At 43.0% G+C, this 27,587-nt stretch overlaps 1 protein-coding gene across 1 annotated transcript in view; it reads left to right on the top strand.

Annotated features, from left to right (window-relative positions):
- The window catches only part of LOC129702015 (nuclear protein AMMECR1-like), a 108,845-nt gene that overhangs the window by 26,771 nt on the left and 54,487 nt on the right, over positions 1 to 27,587 (top strand). Inside the window, 1 exon segment of the mRNA XM_055643502.1 lies at positions 18,375 to 18,485. Within this exon segment, the coding sequence (XP_055499477.1) occupies positions 18,375 to 18,485 (111 nt within the window).

Here is a 27,587-nt window from a genome sequence, read left to right as displayed (position 1 = left end):
GGCCGAAACCCTTCTTCATGAAAATAGCCTTGTTATAATTTTTTTTTTTTTTGACATTATGTGCTTTCGAGCTGAATCACATGTTCCAGGGAAGATCCTTTGACCTAAAGCATTGATCCCGTTTCTCTTCCTTTGGACATCGACTCACCTGCTGAGTTTTTCCAGCATTTTCAGCTATTATATTTCCAGCATCTGCAGAGCCTTTGCTTTTGATTTTTATATGTTCCATATAGTTTGAATTACAAAAAGTCATGTTAACAACATTTCTTTATTCATTCATTATGCATTCAGAGGAAAATCTGGAAAGAAAATGAAGTGAAACTTAGCAGCCACTGCAGTCTTCCATCTGAAGGTTGGAAAATGTTTACTGCAACTAAACTAAATTCCCGTGGGGCATATAAATTCACTTAACCAAGCAGTACTAAATAGATCGTTACGTTTAGTGCCTCTGCCTCCTTTTGCCTTGATTAAAGTTTTCTGCATAAAATTGCAGAAAAATCCATGTACGAGTGAAGTATTTGGACTGTATTGAATTTTAACCTCAATTTGCTAATTATGGAAACCTTGCCCTCTGCTACACAACTTTAATAAACTTTTTGTCATTGCATTGTCGACATTAAGAGCGTTCTCATGTATCAGATATAGGGTTTGAAAATAACTTCCCTGTATCGTGTTAAAACATTTGCAACTTAAGTATGCTCTTGGTTGTTTCGGTTGAATGATGGTTACAAATGGAAATGGTTCATGGCAATAAAGTCAGAATATAGTACAAATAAAACCTTTTGCTAATTGGGTCTGTTGAACAGACTAACAATGAAGTGAACGTTTATGAACACTGAAGTACCCAGTTAAGAACATTAGAAGCTGGATGAGGCCTTTCAATCCTTTGTCCTTGCTCTGCAATTCAGTAAGAGTGTGGCTAATCGCTTGCTTCAATGGTCTTTACTGAACTCTGCCCAGCTCTCTTGATTCCCTGAATATCCAAAAATGCCACCTATCTGTCTTTTAAAAAAATTCAATGCTTGATCTTCCACTCTATCCACTGGATGCAAATATTATTTTCAGAATAGCCCGCTGCTTATTTTGAGACCTGACTCCTGGTTCTAGACATCTCAATAATGGGGACTATTATCCCTGCAGAGAACAACATCGGATCTGCAAGAACTGTGAACAATACTGTGCAATCCATTCATAAAAATAAAAAAAACTCTCAGGATTCTTCGAGTCCACACACAAGATTAGAAGTTGTTCAGCCAGAGCTGTACACACCTCTCTCTCTGCATATAATGGTGTCTGTGTTGCGTTTCATGTGCATTGGTGGTGGAAAGATTGGTGGAAACAGGGCCGTGACGTGAACGCTCTTTCCGTGACCCCAACTCTCAGGTTGGTAGACCAGGCACTTTGCACATAGTGGTCTACCAGCCTTGTATACCAATGGGGAGGCTGCCTATGCTCTATGTCACTCCAATGGTCTGTGCTCCAATCTTGTTCAATAATTTGTGTAATCGATAGGTCTTCCACAATTCTAAATATTCAGCATCTACTGCTTCGCCCTTTTTACTCAGCTATTTATAGCCTTATTAAAAAAAAAAACCCTCAAGCATGATTCTCCTTTCAAAGATCTACATTGACACTACCCAGTTCTAAAGTCGGGGGCGGCGCGGCAGCGGCCTTTGCAGTCTGTCTCTGAGGGTTTAGTTTGTAGCACTCCTGCATGGAGACCCCGACCTTTTCCCTGTGCTCCGTTGCCGTTGGGGGCCTCGTGGAGCGGCCTCCACACGGAACGACCTGGAAGTACGCAGCCTGTTTGGTGTGAATGCAGATACCTGCGTGGAGTGGCCGGCTCCGGGGCCACGTTGAATTCTGGATGGTGACACCGGGAATCCCCGGTGGGAGGCATGCTACGGCAGCGGCGCCCGAATTTTTACTAGGGGGGCCCTACAACGCCCGGCGCAGCTTAATTTTGCGGACAGCGGGGGCTTACCTCGACTTCAGGAGGGAAAAAAAAAAAAAAAAATCACTCTCAAGCCACTGTGATGGATGATGTGAATAGTGTTGGTTTGTGTTTTGGTTCTTTTATTGTATTGTATGGCTGCAGAAACTACATTTCGTTTGAACCTCGGGTTCAAATGACAAATAAAGGTATTGTATTGTATTGTATTGTATTGTATTATTTTATATAGCCTGTTAGTATTTAACATATTTTGGCATTTATCCCTAACTAATGTCAGGCTTGCTGTTTATAATTTCTAATCTTCTGCCTTCCCTCTTTTCTTAAATATGAGAGTTAAGTTTGCTACCCTGCAGAGGAGTGGGGTACACAAGGATCCATGGATTGTTGAAGATTGTGACTAGTGCATCTTCTATCCATATTTAATTCCTTAAACTCCGTGAGGCAGGAGATCATATCCTGGGGATTGATCATCATTCAACCTTATTCCTTCAACACTCTTACTGTTGCTTAATATCTTGGTGTTTGTGAAGCTTGGCTAAAGACATGGGTGGTTCTACAGTGCAAGTTTTCAGCACCATTATCGCGCTCTTGTTGGGGCCCACAGTCTTGTACCCAATGTGCTCAGACCTTGTATCATATGGAGATAATATAATGTGGAGTGAATTGGAGTTTAAGAGTAATGTGGCAACGGTGGGGATTTTGGGTGGGGTCCAAATTGGATCATGTTCTAGTCTTGCATTTTGTCCTTGTGTGCTGGAGTCCAGAACGAACAAGTCAATAAGGGTTTGCATTATGGAGTTGGAATTACTTTTTGTCTGTCGTAACCAGTGAATGTTGACATTTTATTTCAATGCTGGACATGGTGAACCTTCACTTCCCAATGTCCACACATTTTTTTTGTGGTATTGTTTCTGTTGAATTTGCCATTGCAGTGTCTACGTTAAGAACGTTCTCGTGTATCAGATACAGAATGTCACTTCCAATGGTCCTAACCTGAAATGTCACCTATCCATAGTTCTCTCAGTCGAGGAACATTGTGGTAACTGCCCACTGATCGAATGCTGGGACCACTTTCATAAACCAGTTAGGCCAAGAACATTCTAATTTTTACTTTGTTCGTAATGTGCCATTTGAAATAATAGTTCAAGGTGACATCATTACAGTTCAATTTCTGGCTTACTACATGATTTTGTGTTGGCTTCATTCAAATTCACAACTTCTGCTTGTAGAATACACAGCCATTTTGAGATTATGTTGACCCAGATACAGTTGGCTGGATTATACGTAAGCAGTTTGGAGATAACTAATATGCAGGGCATGATTTGAAAATGTTCTATGGAGCAAATTCAAATGAGGACAATTGAAATAGATTTATACATTTTCTTTGCTGGCCGTAATTATAAGCATCTAAACCACATGGTAGCATTTGTAGAATCCTTATTTTACCGCAATAGGTTCAACATTTTCTTCCAGGATGCGCCATGGGTTGTTTTTCTGGTTCATTATTTTGTGGAAATGGTCTAATAAAACAGTGCTTTCATCCTCTGACTGTCCTTGCACCACTTTGAAATTGCTACATCAGCTATTAAACGAGGTGATCAGAGCTCTCCCGCTGAACGAACTGAATGCCTTGTGTATTATAATATTCCTGTTACTACAAACTGGCAAGCTACCTGCCTTCCCTTCGGTTGATAAAACATGCCGAGGGTGTCACTTGGCAAGCAGGCTATTTCTTGCTATGCACAATAAATTTAATTATTTCAAGCAGAATTTCACTTGCTGCATTACAGAAAACTGCCATGCCAACATAGAATATCATTGAAGGCAAGGTTCAATGTTATCTGAATCGAGTAGATAATGGTTGAGGTGACATGAAAATACAAATTTGTTCTTTAAAGTGGCTTTAGTCTATGAAATGGTAAATATTAATTGTCCAGAATAATTGATTTGTATGTGAAGTTACAGTTTGCAAAATGCCAATTTTCTGTAATTAAATCCTTGATTTCAATTTAGCAAGGGTGTTAATCAGTGCGTGGTCTAAATTAGGATTGTCAATCAAATGCAATTTCTGCATATTAAAAAAGAAGGCACAAAGTGCTGGAGTAACTCAGCAGCATCTCTGGAGAACATGGATAGGTAATGGTTCGGGCAGGGACCCTTCCTTAGACTGGATGTCTGAATTTCATCAGCAGTCTGAAGATTGATCCACACCTGAAATGTCACTTGGCCATGTTCTCCAGGGATGGTTGCTGATCTGCTGAGTTACTCCAGCACTTTGTATTGTGTAAACCAGCACCTGCAGTTCTTTGTTTGTACATTGTGCATATAACTCTTATTCCAAACTAGTTATGCCAATATTGAGAGTCCCCTTTCCCAACTTCCTCCAACAAATAAATAATTATTGATCTTGGCGTATGGAAGTTGGGAAATTGTTTGCTTGTTGATTCGTTCTTCCAGAGAATTACAATCCAGGTTTTCCTTTTCCACACTTGTTGCTCAGTATGGACACGGTGATTCCAATCAAGTGGCGCACACTTTCGTGATTTTATGATTCCTTGTTCAGTATTCAAGTTTTTCTGCTTTCCTGTCATTAGCATTGAGGGGAAACTTCACTTTCTCTTCTGTAGGCAAATAAATCCATCAATAAGATGGTTTAAGTAGACATAAGTCATGCTTTCCTTTATGAATCAAAATATGATGTATAGGAGCAGTGAGGCAATGCTAGAATAAATGCTTTAATAACATGACTGAAGAAGTGTCCCAACCAATTACGTTACCTATCCATATTCTCCAGAGATGCTTACTCCAGCACTTTGCGATTTTCTGAGGTTATGCTAGAACTGTATGCATCTTTAATTGTTGTTTAGATGCATAAATGCATAAATCTCTAAATATCTCTAATCTTGTTTACTGCATATGATCCTGGTCACCACAATACAAGAAAATTGTGATTTTGTTGGAGAAGGTGCCAGGGATTTAAAGAATTTGCCAGAACTGGAAAACTTTAAACTCTGGGTAAACTAGGGTTACTTAAATTGAAAGGGAGAAAGCAGAGGAAAGGCTTAATTGGATTATGTAAAACTGGTGGGGCCCAGGATAGAATAAATTGGAAAGGTTCTATTCCTTCTATGGGTCAAAAACCACAGGGCACAAATTTGCCGATGGATTTGAGACTTCAAAGAAAACGTTCTTTTAGACTTGGTAGAGGTTCAAAATATCTTGCTTAAGTGAGGTAGAGGCAGAAAGTGCTTGATGTTCTGAAGAGTGATGATGTGCAGGGTTGTGGATGTAATGCTGGAACATTTTATAAGATTGGGCATTTTGTCAAATGGTACAGATGTATTGGCCTAATGGTGGTCACCTGTGTTGTGTACTTAACATGTTGTAGACTGAGTTGCTCCAACAGTGCTGTTAAGTAGGCAATAACCATTTTTACTGACAACTGGCCCAGATGGAACCCCCGGTTGCATCTTTAGGATCTGCGCAGACAAGCTGGCAGGAATCTTCATAAATATCTTTAACCCCTCAACTCCACTCGGGTTCCCTCCTGCACTACGATGACCACTGTCATAAGATATTGACTATCGTCCAGTGGCCCTGACCTACCACATTGTGAGGTGCTTCGAGAGACTCGTGGTCATGGTGCACATGAATTCCAGACTCCCAGGCCACCATAGAGTCATAGTGATACAGCATGGAAACGGGCCCTTTGGCCCAACTTGCCCACACAGGCCAACATGTCCCAGCTACACTCATCCCAGCTGCCCGCATTTGGCCGTTATCCCTACTAACCTGTCTTATCCATGTACCTGTCTATAACAGTTTCTTAAACATTGCGATAGTCCCTGCCTCAACTACCTCTGGTAGCTTATCCAATGCACCCACCACCACCCTTTATGTGAAAAAGTTACCCCTCAGATTCCTATTAAATCTTTCCCTCCTCACTGTAAACCTATGTACTCTGGTCCTCAATTCATTCTGAGCACGAGACTCTGTGCATCTAGCTGATCTATTCCTCTCATGATTTTATACACCCCCATAAGATCACCCCTCATCTCCTGCGCTCCAAGAAATAGAGACCCAGCCTACTCAACCTCCATAGTTCAGACCCTCTAGTCCTGGCACCATTCTCGTAAATCTTCTCTGTATCCTTTCCAGCTTGATAACATCTTTTCTATAACATGGTGCCCAAAACTGAACACAATACTCTAAGTGTGGCCTCAACAATGTCTTATACAACTGCAACATGACCTCCCTAACTTGATCTGCTACAGTTTACCTACAACAGGTCATTGTCAGATGCTAACTCCCTAGATTAGTTTTTGTTTAGCATTTAAACTGATTAATGCAATCACTTGGGTGGCCTGTTAAGTTGGTATTAGTATTTTACTTTGAAGTGTATTATTCACGTTATTAGGACTGAAATTGTCCAATAAAACACCTTTTAATGGTAGTCAATTCCGGCACTATTAATATTTTCGGGGATAGCGTGTCTTTTAATGCTAATATTTGAATGATGACCAAATTGTACATTTTTTAGAAAAGTTACTTTATTGCAGCATCTCTTTACATTCTCGTTCTCAAGTGTGCTTTCAATGTCTCTTTACAGTTGCATAATTGAAAATGTTTTTGCATTGAAAATGTTTTTGCATAATGCAAACATATACTTTCTCATTGCTTCTACTTGTTAATTATCATTTGGATTGCATAAGAGAAAGTTTCCCTTGGTAATTTACTGAATCTGAAACCTGCATTCGTTGAATAATAGTGAATATTCATTATTTATTGGTATTAATAGTGCAGTTTGTCCTTGAGACCCAATACATAGTGTTTCAATATAATCAGGAATATAGTTTATTTTCTCTTAAAATTGAAGTTTCTGCTATATTAGGCTTTACTGTGCAACAAGTATTCGCTATTAAATCGCTAAGCAAAGATAATACAATTTTAATTGGGAACAACAGTTTTGTGTTCGACCTTTTTCTTTTATTGTAGCTGGGGCTGTTGATCTTTATAGGCCATTTCTATATTTAATGTAGTATAAAACGTTAAAATGTCTCAAAAAAAAAAAATATATATATATATATAGACGTACAAAAGAGATGAATAGATGAGATTATTGCCTGTGATACAGTTGTCGTATTCATAGACCGATGATTCAGCTTTAATATTCCAAGTGTGTTGATATTGTCCTGTATGTAATAGCAAAGATCCTTGTTTGTAATGTTTCTTCCTCTATTTTAGGAGTGTCCAGGGAATGTATTTATGGGTTGTCCAGTATATGTTCCAGCACTTATTGTGTGCAGATACGTAATGAAAATGATCTGGCTGTTTTCCAAGAAAGATTAGTCTGCTGTTCTTTTAGTTTAGTTTAGAGATACAGCGCGGAAACAGGCCCTTCGGCCCACCGAGTCCGGGTCGACCAGTGATCCCCACACATTAACACTACCCCCCCACACACACACTAGGGACAATTTTATATTTATACTAAGCCAATTAACCTACAAACCTGTATGTCTTTGGAGTGTGGGAGGAAACCAGAGCACCCACACGTTCACGGGGAGAATGTACAAACTTCATACAGACAGCACCGGTAGTCAGGATCAAACCCGGGTCTCTGGTGCTGTAAGGCAGCAACTCTACCGCTGCGCCACCGTGACGTCCTTAAAGGGCAGTTTCTTCAATGCTAAAGTCTGAAAAATAGGCAACCATATGCTTTGGGAAGAAATCATGGTTGGGTGAACAGATTTACTGGGCATGAAGAATTGTAGCTGGATCATTTTCGTTTAGGGTTGTTTCCCTTGTAGCAGTAAAGATTTGATCGAAGTGGATTGGCTGTAGTAAATAGAGGAAAAACTTTAGAGGTACAGCACGGAAGCGGGCTATTTGGCCCACCGAGTCCGCAATGACCAGCACTATCTTGCACATTAGGGACAATTTGTAATGTTACCCAAGCCAATTAATCTACAAAGTTGTACGTCTTCGGAATGTGGGAGGAAACCGGAGCACCCGTGATAAACCCGCGTGGTCACAGGGAGAACGTGCGGACTCCGTACAGATAGTATACGTAATCAGGATCGAATCTAGTCCTCTGGTGCTATAAGGCAGAACTCCTACCGCTGCGCCACCGTGTGGTCCACGCACAAACTGCCCCCATGAATAGAAGTGTTTAACTGCAGATGTTGGTTAAAAAATCGAAGGTAGACGAAAAATTCTGGAAAACCTCAGCGGGTGAGGCAGAATCTATGGAGAGAAGGAAGGGCCGAGAACCGAAACGTCGCCATTTCCCTTCCATAGATGCTGCCTCACCTGTTGAGTTTCTTCAGCATTTTTTGTCTATCCGTGAATAGAATGGTTGATTAACCAAGGACACTGGCATGAGTAATAACTGTTCAAAACGGTTAGGATTCAGAGTGCATTGCTTGAGGACATGGGATAGTAATTTAGTTGTAATCTTCAGAAGGAATTGGCTAAATATTTGCAAACTAAATCAGGATGTGAGCCGAGTTACGGAACTGGCACAGAGCATCGCCCAGCATCAAGCTGGCATAGATTTTATTGGCTGACTGCCACCCCCCCATAACCAAATACTCTAGTTCTCTCATGATCTCTTGTGTGAGTGGGGCAAGGAAAGATTTAGGTATGCAGTTCATTCCCCAATTTTAAATGAAGATTCCTTTTGCCCCATTTGGAGAACATTGCTGAATTTCTCAGAGAAAACTGCTGTGTTCTGAAGTTAGTGACATTATAATAAGCTTTGTGGATTGTCACCTTGTCGTGGTGGAGAAGCTTGTGCGGACCTGAGATCCTGAGAGCGATGCCGCCTGGAGCTATGCTCCTGGTAGGGCCACCCATGGTAGTAAGGTCAAGGGGGGGGGGGGTCTCTGACAAAGAGCAATCCAACCAAGACCTCGACAGTGGAACAGGCGGAGGACAATGGCTGACCTTAGTGGAGCGTCACAACGGCTGGGAAGGCCGATAAAGGTTGCAGCAGAGAAAGGTCTCTGGTTGTCTTGGATTTCATGCCACTGGATCCTGACCCAGATCTGTCAAGGACCGTGGGGTGGCTGTCTGTGCACTAGTCTCCCCACGTTAAACAAAGTCACACATAGGCGTTCTCCATATAGGGAATAGCACCCTGGAGACACCCATGGTCAGCCATGACTGAAGGGAGCCTAAGAAATAAGCTTAAAATGACATAATTATTCTGAAGAAGGGTACCGGCCTGAAACATAGCCTATCCATTTTCTCCAGATATGCTGCCTGCTCCGCTCAATTACTCCAGCATATTGTGTCTGTCTTTGTTTTAAAGTAGCATTTGCTGTTCTGTCTTATCTTATCTATAATTATCTTGGATGTGGATGTAGGGAGGGAGGAAGATTGCTCCCGATGTTGGGGAAGTCCAGGACAAGGGGTCACAGCTTAAGGATGATGAGGGGGAAATCCTTTAAAACCGAGATGAGAAGAACTTTTTTTCACGCAGAGAGTGGTCAATCTCTGGAACACTCTGCCGCAGAGGGTAGTTGAGGCCAGTTCATTGGCTATATTTAAGAGGGAGTTAGATGTGGCCCTTGTGGCTAAGGGGATCAGGGGGTATGGAGAGAAGGCAGGTACGTGATACTGAGTTGGATGATCAGCCATGATGGAGGTGGAGCTGCTCACAGGTTGGTGCAAATCCCACAACCTCATTCTTAACGTGGGAAAAACTAAGGAGATGGTGGTTGACTTCAGGAGGGCGGGGAAACATCACCATGCATCTCTGCACATCGACGGAGCTGATGTGGAAAGGGTCAGCAGCATGAAGTTCTTGGGACTACACCTGTCTGATGACCTGACGTCCACGGCCAACACCACAGCTCTGGTCAAGAGAGCCCAGCAGCGACTTCACCCCCTCCGAAGACTACGGAAAGCAGGCCTCCCCACCACACATCTACGGACTTTTTACAGGGGGACTGTCGAGAGCATACTGACATACGGCATCACTTCCTGGTTCGGGAGCTGCAAGGCGTACGAACGGCACCAACTGGACAGGATAGTGAGGACCGCAAGCAGGATTATTGGTGCTCCACTCCCCTTCCTGCTGGACATATACAAGAAGAGATGCATCAACAGAGCCATCTCCATCATCAAAGACCCTTACCACCCATTACATGACTTTTTCACCATCCTCCCATCTGGGAAGAGGTACAGGAGCATCAGCTGCAAAACCAGCAGGATGCTCCTCAGCTTCTTCCCACAGGCTATAAGACTGTTAAATGAACTTTCCCCCCTGCCAAGTATCGCGCACAAACCCCCCACACTGCAGCACAGCCACGGTCGGAACGGCTGTTGAATGTTATTGAATGTGATTAGAGGGTTAAATTGTTCATGACTGTATTTTAATTTTAATTGCTATTTATTTTGTAACGAAAACTGAACGGACACTGGTTGAGAAACGTTTTTTTGTTTCCTCTGAGTATGCGAATACTCAGGAAATGACAATAAAGATTTACAACAATTACAACAATCATTTTGAATGGCGGTGCAGGCTCGAAGGGCCGAATGGCCTACTCCTGCACCTAATTTCTATGTTTCTATGTTTTTATTTGTATGTGTGTTTTTGTTTGTCTGTGATTCACATCTCCTCGAAAACACGACGCGCTAAAGGTGACATTTTTACATACTCACATAGAGATTTACCTCATGGTGTCAAAAATTGCCTTATTTGAAAATGTACTCCCTCCCGACTCGCAGTCATTTGTTCGCTGCCCACTCGCAGTCGACTGCCCGGCCGTCGAGTTGTCGAGACCCTTCTTCAGTCTGATGTCAGGGGAATGGGCGGAACTGAGATAGAATGTAGTCGGAGATAGTAAAACTGGTGGGAGAACTGGGAAGGGGGAGGAGATGGAGGGAGAGGGAAAGCAAAGGGGTATTTGAAGTTAGAGAAGTCAATGTTCATGCCGCTGGGGTGTAAGCTGCCCGAGCGAAATATGAGATGCTATTCCTCCAATTTGCGCTGGGCCTCACTCTGCCACTGGAGGAGGCCCAGGACAGAAAGGTCAGATTGGGAATAGGAGGGGGTGTTAAAGTGCTAAGCAACCGGGAGATCAGGTAGGTTAAGGCGGACTGAGCGGAGGTGTTCAGCCTGCACTTGGTCTCCCGATGTACAGGAATTGACACCTAGATCAGCGGATACAGCAGATGAGCTTGGAGGAGGTGCAAGTGAACCTCTGCCTCACCTTGAAAGACAGTCGGGTTCTTGGATGGAGTCGAGGGGGAGGTAAAGGGACAGGTGTTGCATCTCCTGTGGTTGCAGGGGAAAGTACCTGGGGAAGAGTGGTTTGGGTGGGAAAGGACGAGTGGTGGTTTGAGTGGGAAGGGCCGAGTCTCTGCGGGAAGCAGAAAGGGTTGGAGGTAGGAAGACGTGGCCAGCAGTGGGATCCTGATGGAGGTGGCGAAAACGTTGGAGGATTGCATGCTGTATGCGACGGCTGATGGGGTGGAAGGTGAGGACAAGGGGAACTCTGTCCTTGTAATGAATGGGGTGGGGGGGGGGAAGCAATAACTATGTTTATATGGAATAGCTGCTTAAAAGTGCTATTTCCTGTAATTTGGTGTTAAATTTAGCATTTGCAAATTTAGCATAGCAAATGTAGCATTTGCAGCATTTTGTTTTAGCTTTTATGTTTTAATGTTCAAAATTAATTCTATTCCTCAAATGTGGAAAACCATGTTCCTATTATATTTTTTAAATCTTGCTGATCATAGTTGTAATCTTGGAAAAAAAGTTGAGACATGTTGGTCAACACTTTAGCCTTTTCTATGTCAATTCCTATCAGTTTTGGTAATTTCCATTCGAATGTTTATTTGTCACCTCAATTCTGCCTTTCTAACAGCGATGACTATGTGTGCGATGTGTTTTGCTTCACCTCCATCTTCCTCTTACATTGCAAATAAACGTGTGACACCACATGGAGCTTTGCTTCTAATTAACTTCTCAATTATTTAAATATAAATGAGAGCTATTATACACCAGTATAACTGCAACTGGGAACTGAATTCTGTTCTTCCATTCCCTGCCATCCTCTCTCTTTAGTTCTGCCCTAGTTTTTCATTTCCCCACCTGATCTGATCTGCTGAGTTTCTCCAGCGTTTTTGTCTACCTTCAGCCTCACCCGCTGAGTTTCTCCAGCATTTTTGTCTCCCTGAGATTTACTGATATTGTTACATGAACTTTGGCTCAGTATTCACTTAATTTCTTTTTGGAAAAGTAATGTATGCATCTTGCTTTTAATCACACACACACACTTTTATTTTATCCCTCCTTATGTAGCTTTTTACTGCTTTGTCTTTAATCACTTCCAGCCCAATACTTGCCAAATTCTCCCGCTGCTTGTGTAAAACATTTTAGAGCAAAGTGCAAATGAATTGCAAAAAAAAGTAGCTTCAGTAAATTAAATGGGGGTTTTAAGTAGACAAGCACTCATGAATTAACTAAACTAATACAGCCTGAGCATTGGGATCGGGCAGACAGGGATTAATTACTATCACCAGAGCCTCAGTCCTTTAGAGCCTGCCTTCTGGGACTGTAGGAATTAAGCAAAGATTAGGGGGCCGCTTTTCCGAACACTTGTGCCGAATCCACCAAGGTCTGCTGGATCTTCCAGTCGCTAACCATTTTATCTTCCCATCCTGTTCCATCCTGGGCATACTCCATTGCCAGAGTGCGTCTACACACAAACGTTTCTCACAGAGAGTTGTGAGACTGTGGAATTGTCTGCCTCGGAGGGCGGTGGAGGCCGGTTGTCTGGATACTTTCAGGAGAGAGCTAGATAGGGCTCTTGAAGATAGAGGAGTCAGGGGGTATGGGGAGAAGGCAGGAACGGGGTACTGATTGGGGATGATCAGCCATGATCACATTGAATGACGGTGCTGGCTCAAAGGGCCAAATGGCCTACTCCTGCACCTATTGTCTATTGGAGGAACAGCACCTCGTATTTTGCTTAGGCAGCTTACAACCTAATGGTATGATCATTGAATTCTCCAATTGATAACTCGCCCATGAACAAGACCTCCCTCCCCACCCGCTCACTTTCCTGTTCCCTAACTGAATGTGCAACCATTTCTCCCCATATTCCTTCCTCTGGCTTCATTATTCGCGCCTCCTATCCTCATCTCATACTTTTTGTTGCTTTTCATCTCTGGTTTTTGTCCAACCATCTGCCTATCATAAACCCCTCACCTCTATCCACCTATCTCTTGCCAAGGTTTGTCCGACCCCTAGCTCTTCTAGTTTTCCTCCTCCTGCCTCTTCAATCATCATCACCCCCACCACCACAATATATGAGGGAGGATCCTGGCTCACCATGTCACCTGTCCATGTTCTCCAGAAATACTGCTGCCTGACTTGATAGCTACTCCAGCACTTTGTCTTTTTTTGTAAACTGCATCTGCAGTTATTTGTGTCTTTCCTGAATAAATCCAAGCTGACTTTGGAAGTAAAGACGACTGGAGATTGTTAGGTAAATAGAAAAAAAAAGGCCCTTCTTGAAGGTAGGACAACAGCAAAATAATGAAATGGAATCGAGAGTGTTTTATTATCATATGTCCCAAAATGGAACAATAACATCCGTGCAAATATTCTCTACATTTGCTTGAGTGATGCATCTGAGGGTGTATTGGCCAAATGGGAGTTGAGCAAATCGAATCATTTTGTAAGAATGAAGTATGGTCACAATTCACTAATTGGAATGTGGATTGATTAATTGGATTGTTCTCTTGTCTTTCTTTTTGTTGCATTCACATCTTCCCAATGTTTTATCTTGCTTCACATTACTAATGCTACATAATAATACATTCCAGGATAATTGGAGATACTCTACTGCATCAGAAGTCTAGTTTCAGGTGTGAAAAACCACTCGGTAAAATGTCGCAAACTGGATGATGGGGGAAGAAGTGATTAAAATCATATTTATGCTTGAAATTGTCAGTCAAGTAGTTGACTAAATGTGAATGAAAAAAAATAGTTCAAATATATTTGTGTTTTGGTGGTATATGAATTTGGGTGAGTGCAAGAAGAGAAGATGTGGATGGAACATAGGTGTGGTCAAGGGTGGGTGGATAATGGGTCTGGGAATCTCTCTACACCATCTGTCTAACTGGTTTGATAAGGTTCACTTCTTAATAAACAGACAACTCACAAAAACGTTAGGTAAACCAACTCCAGCTTTACTGATCATCAGCCGGCGGAAGTGATGGGGATACACCAGTCAAGTAAGCTATAGACACTTGACTTGCCCGTTCTACCATTTCAATAAACAAAGTAAGTTTTGCATGGTGTTTTTATACTGTGTGTCACTTAATCACATTCCAAAGCTATTAATCATGGTCACAAGATTCAGTCAATACACATCACTACATGACGAGTCTGAGCGTGTCCCTCTTATCAATTGGTAGACACATTTCAACGGCACCGGTCATTGTCTCAATATACATCAACCTGAGGCAAGCCTGGGCTTGTCTCTCTCTCTCTCTCTCTCTCTTATCAATCCATTGGAGAAGGCCTGCTTGAGATGAAATATAAGCTACAACCTAGTCAAGTATTCCACTATGTATCTTTTATATATTTAAAAGCATTTAACTATTTCAGGTTCATTGGGAATGTGGCAGCTTGCCGTTCAGAATTCTAAACTTGGATGATCAGCTCAGAAACAGAAAAAATTAAACTAATTTTGTTATATAGGTAGTGGCCCAAACTCTGCTTTCAATTGTTATTAGGCTGAATGAGACTACTTTGTGAGACTGAATTTCTCAAACTTTTGCATTTGTTAATTATATTTTACTTACTTGGTTAGGAATTCCTCAAACTGGAATTCTGCACAAAATTTCCTCTGTGTATTGTGATATCAAGATAAAATGTTCCCAGGGTTCAGCCGCTTTGATTTATTCAGACTACCACATCCGTTGATAGGTCACTTTTTTTTCACACTATTTCCAGTATTGCCAAATAAAATAAATAAGTGGCTTCTTTAAATTCCACAGTGTTGAATATCCTGCTGTTTTTGATTTGGCAGCTATTCTTGGGACTAGTGTTTAAATTTCTCTTCCAGTTAAATGACGTGTTTTATTCTACATAAATTGGAAAGTAAAGAAATGCTCAAACCTGAAGAGCATAAAATGATGCAAGCAATACATAGGCATAGAATAACATCCCAAAGATGATTGAGTTATAAGATCATAGGTGATAGGAGTAAAATTAGGCCATTCGGCCCAGTAAATCATGGCTGACCTATGTCTCCCTCCTAACCCTTTTCTCCTGTCTTCTCCCCATAACCTCTGACACTTGTACTAATCAAGAATCTATCCATCCCTGCCTTAAAAATATCCAATGACTTAGCCTCCACAGCCTTGGCAAAGAATTCCACAAGTTTCACCAGCCTGTGACTAAAGAAATTCATCCTCGACTCCTTCGCAAAGGAACGCTCTTTAATTCTGAGGCTGTGACCTAAACTCTCCCACGAGTGGAAACATCCTCTCCACATCCACTCGATCCAAGCCTTTCACGATTCAGTAAGTTTTAATGAAGCCCCCCCCCCCCCCCCCCCCCCCCCCCCCCCATCCTTCTAAATGACTGCTTTTGACTCTCTTGTCAACCACAGTTCCCTAAACTACCCAGGAATCATTGGTTACTTGAAATGACCCCTGCTGTATGTGTGGTAGAAGAATCAGCAGAGTGTCAATAGACACGTGTGTGACAATGGGTTTCATAACCAATTATCAGAAAATGGAGTTGGGATAAATGGGTCATTTATGGATTGGCACTGGTAGTTTGTTGGTTGGCACAAAAATCAGGACTGGGACCTCGATTTTATTTATATGTTTTAATTTTATTTTTATTCAAACTTGCATGACAAGTCAGTGTGTACGTACTGCAACTAGACTTGGTGGTCATACAAAGATAGGTAGGTCGACAAATTGTGGGAACTGAAAGCCTGTCAAGGGATTTGGATAGGTTTGGTTACCAGGCAAGAAGCTAATAGGCATGTGTGAGAGAATGGGGCATGGGGAAATAAGTGGGGAATTCATTAGCTCTGAGAACCGACGTAGTCTTAATGGACTGGATGGCTTTTGTTGCCCTCAGAAAATGTGAAGTTTTATACAATCTAGTTGTCAACATTTATAGCAATCCCACTCCGAGGTGGAAATTCTTTTAGCATCCAGGACATCCATGATGAGGTGTTTTGTGGAAGCTTATTTCACCGCTGTAATCATCAGCCATGCTGTGCATTCTCAGATGGATCGTAATGCCTTATTGGTGTCATCTGCTCTAAAACCCTGTAGTGTGATAACTCGTTTGAGCAAGATATAAAACGAATGCTTAATTAAAACTAATGATAATTGAAATCATCAGACAACTGAATACTGTATACATTAGGATGAATCATTTCATTGTGCACAGTTGAAGTCAAAATCTATTATTTACCTCTGCATTGCCGTTGGTTGCATCAGCCACATGATGCCACGCCAAGAAAATTTTAATATAGTTTGATTTTGATTTTGAAGTGAGTTTTAAACTGGCCTTCAATCCAACTCGCCCATCCCAACCAAGATGCCCATCTACGATCCTATTTAGGCCCCTATCCCTTGACCATAATCTCTGACAGCTCGTTCCATATACCCACCTCCCTACAAGTGGAAGAAGTTGCCCCTCAGCTTCCTATTAAATCTTCCCCCTCTCACTTTAGACCTGTGCACTCTTGTTGTTTGCCCTCCCCTGGGAAAAATACAGTGCATTCACCGTATCTAGGTCCCCTCATGATTTTACACCTCAAAAGGGGACAGTCTCCTGCTCTCCAAGGAATAATTCCCTAGCCTCCTCTGCCTCTCCTGATAACTGGGGATGTATTTAAGAAGGGATTGCAGATGCTGGAAAATTGAAGGTAGACAAAAGTGCAGGAGAAACTCAGCGGGTGCAGCAGCATCTATGGAGCGAAGGAAATAGGCAACGTTTCGGCCCGAAACATTGCCTATTTCCTTCGCTCCATAGATGCTGCTGCACCTGCTGAGTTTCTCCTGCACTTTTGTCTACCATGTATTCGCATGAATGCATTTTAAGACAGCCATTAACTCTTTGGTTATTTGGTAAAACATGATAAGTATTATTTTAAAGATGACCTGCCTCCTGTGACTCCACTCATTGGGAACCATCTTGATTTATAAGGGTATCTTTCTTCTCCCTGGCCACGTTTTTACACTCAATACACCTATGGAATCTCTTGGAAATTCCGTCTACCTTATCTGCCAGATCCTTCTCATGCCCTCATTGTTCTCTTGTGTACACCTACACCTGTACTCGTAGAGCGATTTGCTCGATCCCATCTGTCTGGACCTGATATATTACTCTCCTGACCAGAGCCTAAATCTCTGTTGTCAACCACCATTCCCGAAACTGGCCAGTCTTGTACACTTTGATCACTCTTATCTTTCTCCATAACTATTCGAAACTAATAGAATTATGGTCACTGGTGCCAAAGTGCTCCCCAACTGAAACTGCAGTCACTTGCCCTAACTCATTCCCAAAGAGGAGGTCAATTATTGTGCCTTTTAGATTGATTAAGAAAGCTTTTTTGACTTAGTGGACCTTTTAGATTGATTAAGAAAGCTTTCTTGGACTTGTTTAACAAATTCAACTCCACCCAAATTCTTTACACTGTGCGTAACCCAGTCAATATTAGGGAAGTTAAAATCTCCCACTAATACTACACGGATTATTCTGCACAGCTATCTATGATCGCTATACACATCCGCTTAAAATTAACACCTTCGAACTGTTCCCAAATGTGTGTCCCAGATCAGTCTGAAGAAAGGTTTCGGCCCGAAACGTCGCCTATTTTCTTCGCTCCATAGATGCTGCTGCACCCGCTGAGTTTCTCCAGCAATTTTGTGTACCTTCGATCTACCAGCATCTGCAGTTCCGTCTTGAACACTGTGTGTCCCATTCGCCAGTTTTAATGAGTTTGTAAATTTCCATTGTGGTTGGTCATAAAATGTTTCACATTTGCTATTGTGTGTCTGTGATTCAAGCCGCTTGGCAGATGTCATTATTGTGTGCATTATCATTAATATTTTATGGCCTGCTTTTATCTACACTTTCTAAGCTTCCCAATTTTAAAACACGTTAAGATAACTCAATTCCAGCTGCCTCTTCTATGTTCTCCCTTAAAATATAAAGTAACTGCATTGAATATGTATAACTTTTATGTTGAATTTTAAATGTGTATTATAAAATCTTTATGGAAAAAGTGGCATCATTATCCATTCCTACTTCAAATTTTATTCTGACAGTGGGCAGAAAGGCAAATAGATTTTCTGCTTCACGGATAACAATTTGTTCAGATAGTATTTATTATCGTAGTGCTTATGGCCTCAATTTATTTTGCAGCCCATTATTTGTGACGTGGAAGATTGGCCGTGATAAACGGTTGCGAGGATGCATAGGTACATTTTCAGCCATGAACTTGCATTCAGGACTCAGGGAGTACACGCTTACCAGGTGAGTTCTGCAGAGTTTTTCTTGCATTCTTTCTGTATTATTGCGACATGAGTGTTTTCAAACGGTTCATTGGTTCAAAACTATTTTCTGCATTGTGTTTCAAAGGAAATTACTCTGATAGTTGATCATTTAGGTATTCCAAGTGATATTTAACATATTAATATCCGGCAGGTTTCTGCTACTTGGGAATGTTGAGCCTAATTTCCTTTAGAGATACAGCGTGGAAACTGGCCCTTCGGCCCACCTAGTCTGCGCTGACCAGCGATCGCCCCGTACATTAGCACTATCCTACACACTGGGGAAACGTACAATTTTACTGAAGCCAATTAACCCACACATATGTACGTCTTTGGCATAGGGGAGGAAACCGGAGCACCCAGAGAAAACCCACGCAGGTCACAGGGAGAACGTACAAGCTCTGTACAGACAGCACCTGTAGTCAGGATCGAACCCGGGTCTCAGATGCTGTGTGGCAGTAACTCTAGCTGTGCCACTCTGCTGCCTATAATTGGTTGGCATGAATGCAAATAGTTGTGGGGTTTTTTTTGCCAGCGGCTCTTCACAGTTGGAGTTCACTTAAGATTTTCGGTAGGACAATTATAGTACTGAAATTCTAGCTGCGTTGTTCTTTAAAAGTGCATAATTCAGTAGGTACCTTCGCCCACGAAGGAAAGGCGTGTATCTAAAACGTAGTTCGGGAAGGAAGCTAATTGATCAGCCTGATTATTTATTAGCAGAAGTGTTTGATTGGTTGGATCCATCACTAGAGTGCAAACAAGACTTTAGAGGAATTTACCTAATGTGAATGCCAAGATTATTTCCACGTAGGATATAGATCAATTAGCGTGTTGAACATGCTGCTGTGTTCATGCACGATTTTTCTAATATTCATTTCTTAAGGGAATGAACAGACATCATTTCTGGTCAGGGCCCTTCAGACTGACAACTGATGACACCTGTCCAGTCTGAAAAAGGGTCCCAACCAGAAACGCTTGTCCACTCCCTCCACAGATGCTGCCTGACCTGCTGAGTTCCTCCAGCACTTTGTTTGCTCAATATTCCAGTATCTGCAGTTCCTTGTGACTGCTTTCAAGGTGCAGTCTATTGCCAAACCTTTCTTGGAATAAAGACAGGAGGTCGGAGTTCTTCATATTTCTTGCATGTATTTCGTACAGGGAAAAGGGGAAGTACCATGGGATCTGGGAGGTCCTTGTTCATCAGTCAATGAAAGTAAGCATGCAGATATAGCAGGCAGTGAAGCAAGTGAATGACAAGTTGGCCTTCATTTTTTTTTTAAATATTTTATTTTATTAGAAGTAAGTACAGTCATATGGCACCAAAATGCCTAATATATATTTTCATAATACATTTTATGTACAACTTCTTTTTTTTTTGTTACATTGAAAAAAGATGAAAATAAGAAAAAGAAGTTAGATAGTAAAGGATAGAAAGATGTGAAATATATAGTGTGTGAAGAAAGAAAACGAGTAAATGAAGAAAGTTGAGAGAGAAAATAGTGAAAAGAAAAGGAGATCATTATTTATAATCTTGACCAAACCTCGTCCAGTCCTGAAACAGTTATTTTTTACAATTGTGTTGCACCATATGATTCCAAAAAAAACGACGAATGGAGACCAACTCGTTATGAATTGGAAGTTGGCCTTCATAACAAGAGGAGTTGAGTATAGGAGCAAAGATGTCCTTCTGCAGTTGTATAGGGCCCTAGTGAGACCACACCTGGGCAAGAAGCAGAGTGCCTAGCCACTGACGAGTTTTTCATCAAAGTATAGCCAGGCTTGGGTGACATACAACTGAAGCTGGCCACGGAATGGCAAAACACAGTTTTTGAAAGGCGGAGGCATTTTTCGATTTTATAGGCCTAGCAATAATGTCTGGTGCTGGTCTGATTTGCATGGAGTGGGAGAGGCAGATTCCTCTGGATTATCCTGTGGATTTCCAGTGTGACAAGGTTCCACCATTGCTCTGCACCTGGAGCCCAGCCACAGAAACGTGCCTAGCTGGATGCAGCTGAATGCCAGCACAATTTATTTGAGGAATTAGCTTCAGCGCCAAATTGACCCCAAAGCAACCGTTTTTGTTTTTTTTTGAGAACATGTAGAAGAAAATTCATATATTACAAATATTTTTAGAAACTTGAAAGTGGTTTTGCTTCATTAATATCCAATGTTGATTGATAGAATAGGACCAGGCACTGTAAACGGGACTAGCTTAGATGGGCCGTCTTGGGTCGGCATGGATGAGTCGGGTCAAAAGGTTGGTTGCCATGATAGACTATTTAATCATATTTCCCCTTGCTACTGAAATATACTATTTCACCAGATAAGAACAAGATATTTGTTCCAAGTACCTAATGACGAGTTAAATTGGTTGCAGAGGTCATTAGGCATCTATTAAGGGTCCATAAATTGAGATGAAAATGGGATTTCTTTGAATTGCATATTCATTGAAGTATCCCAACATCATCTCTTAAGGAAATTAGTTGTTATCATTGAAGTTTGGGTGTGATAGTTTCACATACATGCCAAGGATAATAATGCTTAAAAATGTGAAAATATCATGTTACATGATGGAATCTATATTTCTAAAGAATGTGATTAGTCATGTTAGAGTACTCGGAGTGCTGAAGGCCCAGTTTCAATGCTGCATCTCGAAACTAAACAAAAATTAGAATGGAGACCGACTCTCTCTCTCCCCCCTCCCCAATCTTTGCACACCCCCATTCCTTTCCACTCTTCACTTTAATTTCATGTAACTTGTGTTTTTATCACTGTTGGCAGATCAATTTCCCTCCTGGGATAAATAAACCTCCATCGTATTGTAATATAATGGAACTGCAGATGCTGGTTTATACCAAAGATAGACACAAAATGCAGGAGTAACTCAGCTGATCAGGCAGCATCTCTGGAGAAAATGGATAGATGGTTTATGATTGGGGCCCTTCACAGACTGATAGGAGCAGGGAGAGTGGGGGGGGAAATATGAAGGAAAAACAGGGTAAATCAGGGCCAACAACTGATGACCTCGGACATGGAGGTTCCCTGATAAGCTCGAGACGGATGTGAATTGTATTGTATATCTTTATTGTCATTTCCTGAGTATTCACATACCCAGAGGAAACAAAAAACGTTGCTCAACCAGTGTCCATTCAGTGTGCATTAAAAATAAATAGAAATAAAAATACATGTATCATGAACAAATTTAACACTCTACTAAACATTCAACAGGCGTTCCGATCGGCAGCGGCACAACAGTGGCTCTGCTGCAGTGTGTCCAGGTTGGTGGTTGGTGCGCGATACTTGGCAGGGGGCAAAGTCCATTTAGCAGTCTTATAGCCTGTGGGAAGAAGCTGAGGAGCATCCTGCTGGTTTTGCAGTTAATGCTCCTGTACCTCTTCCCAGATTGCAGGATGGAGAAAATGTCATGCGATGGGTGGTAGGGGTCTTTGATGATGGAGATGGCTCTGCTGATACATCTCTTCCTGTATATGTCCAGCAGGAAAGGGAGTGGAGCACCAATAATCCTGCTGGCGGTCTTCACAATCCAAGAGGCATATATAGTTGCAAACTGTGGAATTAGTTAACTGATTGTTTTTTGGGGGGGAGGAGGGGAAAGGGTTGGGAGGTGTTTCTAGAAGTTACCTAAAATTTGTGAATTGAAAGTTCACACTTGTCAGCTACGCAAGCAAAACCCAAGGATTGTAAGCTTCCCAATCAAAACTGAATTTAGGCTTTTTTGTTTGAGGGACTGGTCTGAACTCGTTATGTGTTGCATATTTCTTGTTATAAAATGGTATTGGTATGCAAATGAATGCTCTTCAAATGATGCTTTTTGGTGCACAGATAGCTTGAATAGTGCATGGTAGAAAAGTAAATTTCAATTTAAGAGACTTTTGGATCGACACATTGATGGTGGAGAGGGGTATTATGTGCCGGCAGATAAGAGTTGGTCTTAGCACCTTGTTTGACGCCCAAGGGCCTGTTCCAGTGCCGTGATATGTTCTAGTTGTAAGCAGAATTTGAGCAGAATTTTGCTTCTTGATTTGCAAATATGCCAAACAGATGAATGTGACTTGAATAACCTGAAATCTTGTACATTGTTTAGCCATGAGAAAACTTTGTGGTAGTGTATCAAAGAGAATCAGATTCTGTACCATGAGTTACAGAAAGCCTTTATTTTTGGAATGCAGATGTTTTGTGAATCATCCTGTGCTTGCTTGCATGTCGACTCGTATATACACAAATATTTTGAAATTCTTCAGTTCTGCGATTGAAATAAATATCTCTTTCTTGTAGTTGATTTGGTGCGTATGGTAATAATTTTCCAGTTTATAGCAAATCATTAAAATTAGCTTTTAAAAAAATTAAATGAGAACATTTCTTTGATCTTGGCCATTGACACTAGCTTGCCTTCACAGTGATATAGCAAGATTACTCTCAGTATATGTTTACATATAATTTCCACAAACCCCTGATCTCTCTATTTGATCAACTACTGTCAACTACTTGTTTAACTGTTCTGCCATTTCCTTGTTTCCCCATTATAAATTCACCTGTCTCCGATCGCAAGGGACCCACATTTGTCTTCAATTCTGCAGGGCTCGAAATTAACAGTTGCCCGGTGACACAGATAATCAAAAAAGTATTCAAGACATATGGATTCACCAGTTATGCCAAAAGATATTGTTGCCCGGCTGGCATCAGAGAAAAATGTTAAGTGACAGCCCTGTCATCTGCCCAATGCTCTGAATTACTCAACACTTTCTCTTTTTATTGTAAACCAGCATCTGCTATTCCTTGTTTCTCCGTGCATGTTATTTTTCCTCCTTTAATGCTCCTTGCAAAATTATGTTGACCAAGGAACAAATGTTGTTTGAATTCAAAAGGTAGGTCAGATGGGATATTGGGTCTGAAGGATGAAGGGAAGCCCTGTCCACACCCGACCACAGGCACGCCTCAGCCGGTCGGAAAACAAAGTGGGCCACAGAGAAGATTCGGGAAGACCCGGTGGGCCGCGGCATGTAGAGGGGAAGCCTCGGTGCTCGTCCCTCCGGAGTACTGAAGTGGAGGGAACTGGCGACGACAGCCTCGAGGAGCAAAGCTGGTAGGAAAGTGAACCAGGGTCTTGCCTACCGCACCCTTGAGGCCGCTCTTGACGTCCCCCAGAGCACAAAGGTGGCCAGGTGACAATAGGAACATCGGGACACTAAACCATCCAGGGGCTCGCCTGTATCGGATGCCACTCGGTGAGACCTAGCATGCAGACCAGACTTTGCAAATGGCGCCAGATCTGGCAACTCAAAGAATTTCATTCTGTTTTGCACATGTGACGATAAAAAGCACTATTGATTTATTACCCCCCCCCCCCCCCCCCCCCCCCACACTCCTAACCTAAATTACTGTTGCCTCACATATGACAATAGATATTAATCTGATGCTGTGACATAGTATTGGTGGAATCATATTCATGAGTGGTCTGATTAAAGCTCATTATCGGATTATCTTCTTATAGAAACTTACAAAATTCTTAAGGGGTTGGACAGGCTAGATGCAGGAAGATTATTCCCGATGTTGGGGAAGTCCAGAACCAGGGGTCACAGTTTAAGGATACGGGGGATATCTTTTAGGACCGAGATGAGGAAAACATTTTTCACACAGAGTGGTGAATCTCTGGAATTCTCTGCCACAGAAGGTAGTTGAGGCCAGTTCATTGGCTATATTTAAGAGGGAGTTAGATGTGGCCCTTGTGACTAAAGGGATCAGGGGGTATGGAGAGAAGGCAGGTACAGGATACTGAGTTGGATGATCAGCCATGATCATATTGAATGGCGGTGCAGGCTCGAAAGGCCGAATGGCCTACTCCTGCACCTATTTTCTATGTTTCTATGTTTCTATCTCCTTATCAATATTATCTGATGGCACAGCGTTTTGTGACAGAGATTTTAAAACTTCAACAAGGAAAGTGTATAGTTTCATCAATGTCTGTCACCCTGTCAAGAGATTTATATTGTGCGGGTTCAATAGGAGTCTTTAAACAAAGGTCTTTATTCGCGGACTACACTGTCATTTTTTTGGTGCTTAATTTGCTCTTCATACAACACTTAGTAATTTAAATAGTGTTGAGTGACAATTGGCCAAACAGCTTTCGTCACGGGGTGTAATAATTTGGCCAATGTTTTTCATCAAATTCGTTCCTGTTGAGTCGGATGGATTGCCTGTCAATTGCACATGCATTTTTGTTTTCAAGTGTGCTTATCATTTCCCAATTATGATGCATTAAAACAGGCTATCAATTCACCTGCTCTAATGCCGTGTGGAATTACTAGTGGCATTTGACAAAAGTCTCTAACTAGCATTGAGGTAACAATGCCAATTAATTTATTGTGTAGGAAGGAACTGCTTAAATGGAGATAGACACAAAAAGCTGGAGTAATTCAGTGGGATAGGCAGCATCTCCAAAACGTCACTCATTCCTTCTCTCCAGAGATGCTGCTGCCTGAGTTACTCCAGCTTTTTGTGCCCATCTCCAATTAAATTTTATTATTGTTTAAGATCTTTCAACGTTTGATCTATTGCTGCAATAGCTGCCTTGCGAGCCTTTTTTAAAATACCAGACAATAAGTTGTCCTTTACAGGTCCCTGGCCAATGTGACAGATCAAGAGTCTCTCCATTTGTCAAAATGTTAGGGTTTTTTAAAGCTGGATACCCCCCCATAGAAAGTGTTGAAGCAATGCCCGATGATGCCACTGCCAGGGGGGAGTTTTGTCTTTGAATTTTAACCAAAAGTAAATTAATAAGGAACATGTTTTCCATTTCCACTAGAAGCATCCAATAAAATATTTTTCATTTGTCGTTGGGAACGATCTCTGTAGTATTTCTTCCGGTCTATTACTGACTTGTCTCTTTCTCTCGGATATATTCGTATAACTGGTTTAAATCAAAGTCAATCTTCTGCAGAAACTTGAAGCGCAAAATTTCAATTTTCTTTGTGCTTCAAATAGATCAGAAGAAAACGCATCAATTTTCAACGGGGGTGGGGGGTAAATTAAAATTGGATCTCCTTTGGACTACAGATGGCCTCCTGTGATGTTAAGGACAACTGGAAGTGTGGTGCTCATCCTTAAAGCCCTGTCCCACGGTACGAGTTCATGCCAATAGCTCTCCCGAGTTTGCCCTGATTCGAACACGGAGATTTACGGTAATGGCCGCTCATCGGTACTCCGGGCTCTCGTGGACATTTTTCAACATTGGAAAAATCTTCACGAGTCTTCCCTAGCTACCTGCCGTTAGCGAGTCTTCCCGAGTACCTGCTGTTAGCGTTACGGGCCGCTAAGAGACGTCCCCGAGCTCCGACGTACCCATTACGTTAATTCTCCATGCTTTTATTGACCGGAAGTGGCGGCGCTGTGAAATGGCTGTGGCTCGCCTGCAGTCTGTCTGTTTTTACTTTTTTGTGTTTTTTTTGTCTTGTTCAGTTAAATTTTTGGTTATTAGGTCGTGTACTTCCGGTGGCGCTGGTGCCAGCAGCCTCCACCTACAGCCCGGTATCTTTTTGTTTTTTTGTTTATTTAGTTATGTAAAAGTGTGTTTTTTTGTGTATTTTTGGTGTTTTTATGTGGGGGAAGAGGGCACGGTGCGGGGGATACCGTACTTCAGCCGCTTCCTGGTGAGGACGCGACTATTATTCGAGTCGCGTCCTCCCCCCCCCCCCCCCCCCCCCACAGCGGCCTACCTACCTGGATTGGCGCGGCCTTTCCTGCCGGGATCGACCGGAGCTCCAGCAGCGGCGGGACAGCGCTGGAACATCGCGGGGCTGGCGATGCCTTACCGGGGGTCGCCGTCTGGAGCCCGGAGTGCTGGACCTGCTGCACCAACATCATGGAGCTGCGGTTTGCAGAGCTCCCAACGCGGGCGGCGCTGACTACAGCGCGGGGTCCTGCGACTCTGCCCAGCTCGGCCTGTGGACTCAGGAGCTGCAGACTCCGGCAGCGGGAGGCGGCTGATCAGCAGGTCCGGGTCGCTGAGGAGGAGGCTGCTCACCGTCGGGGTTCGGCGTCGGCGTTCCACCAGCCCGGCGTGAGGGCCTGAACATCGGGCCACCCGGGGCGGCGACTGCAAGTGCTCGGAAGGCCCCGTCCACGGATGAACACGGAGGGGAGGCTGGCTGGACTATGGTGCCTTCCTCACCTGGGTGCCATTTATGTTATGTTGTGTCGTGGACTTCTGTATTTGTGCTTTTTTTTAAATTTTAATTCAATTTCAATTTTATTTTTAATATGTTTTATTATTTATTTATTATTTATTTTTTATAATTTCTTTGTGATTTTTTTTTAATGATACTGCCTGTAAGGAAAATTCATTTCGTTGTCTCAGATTGAGACAATGACAATAAATTGAATACAATACAATACAAAGTTATGTGCGGGGGGGGGGGGGGGGGTGAAACAGGGCTTTCTGTCTCTCCCTCCGGGGGAATGCGATTTTCTTGTCGTATCCCCCTTCTCTTCCCCTGTTTGAGCTGAGGCCTCCAACCTGCGACCAACCTCGAGGATTCGGAGGTAGAACCTGCCAGGACTTACCAACGCGAGGCTGGCCGTCTTCGAGCTGCGGCGGCGTTCGGGTAGCGGCACGACTCGACGCTCCGGTGAGGGTGGACGGCGCGGGGCTGGAAGGCGCTGCCGTGAGGGCGGCCCAGTGCGGGGCTGGAAGGCGCTCCCGTGTGGGCGGCCCGGCTCCCGGCTGGAAGGTGCTCCCGTGAGGACGGCCTGGCTCCCGGCTGGAAGGCGCTCCCGTGTGGACGGCCCGGTGCGGGGCTGAGACGCTCCCGTGTGGGCGGCCCGGTGCGGGGCTGAGACGCTCCCGTGTGGGCGGCCCGGTGCGGGGCTGAGACGCTCCCGTGTGGACGGCCCGGTGCGGGGCTGAGACGCTCCCGTGTGGACGGCCCGGTGCGGGGCTGAGACGCTCCCGTGTGGACGGCCCGGTGCGGGGCTGAGACGCTCCCGTGGGGACGGCCCGGTGCGGGGCTGAGACGCGCCCGTGTGGACGGCCCGGTGCGGGGCTGAGACGCTCCCGTGTGGACGGCCC

The sequence above is a fragment of the Leucoraja erinacea genome, chromosome 12 (assembly GCF_028641065.1).
Source record: "Leucoraja erinacea ecotype New England chromosome 12, Leri_hhj_1, whole genome shotgun sequence".
Taxonomy (NCBI): Eukaryota; Metazoa; Chordata; class Chondrichthyes; order Rajiformes; family Rajidae; genus Leucoraja; species Leucoraja erinaceus.
The sequence above is the reverse complement of the archived record's forward strand: the minus strand, read 5'-3'. Positions and strand labels throughout refer to the sequence as shown.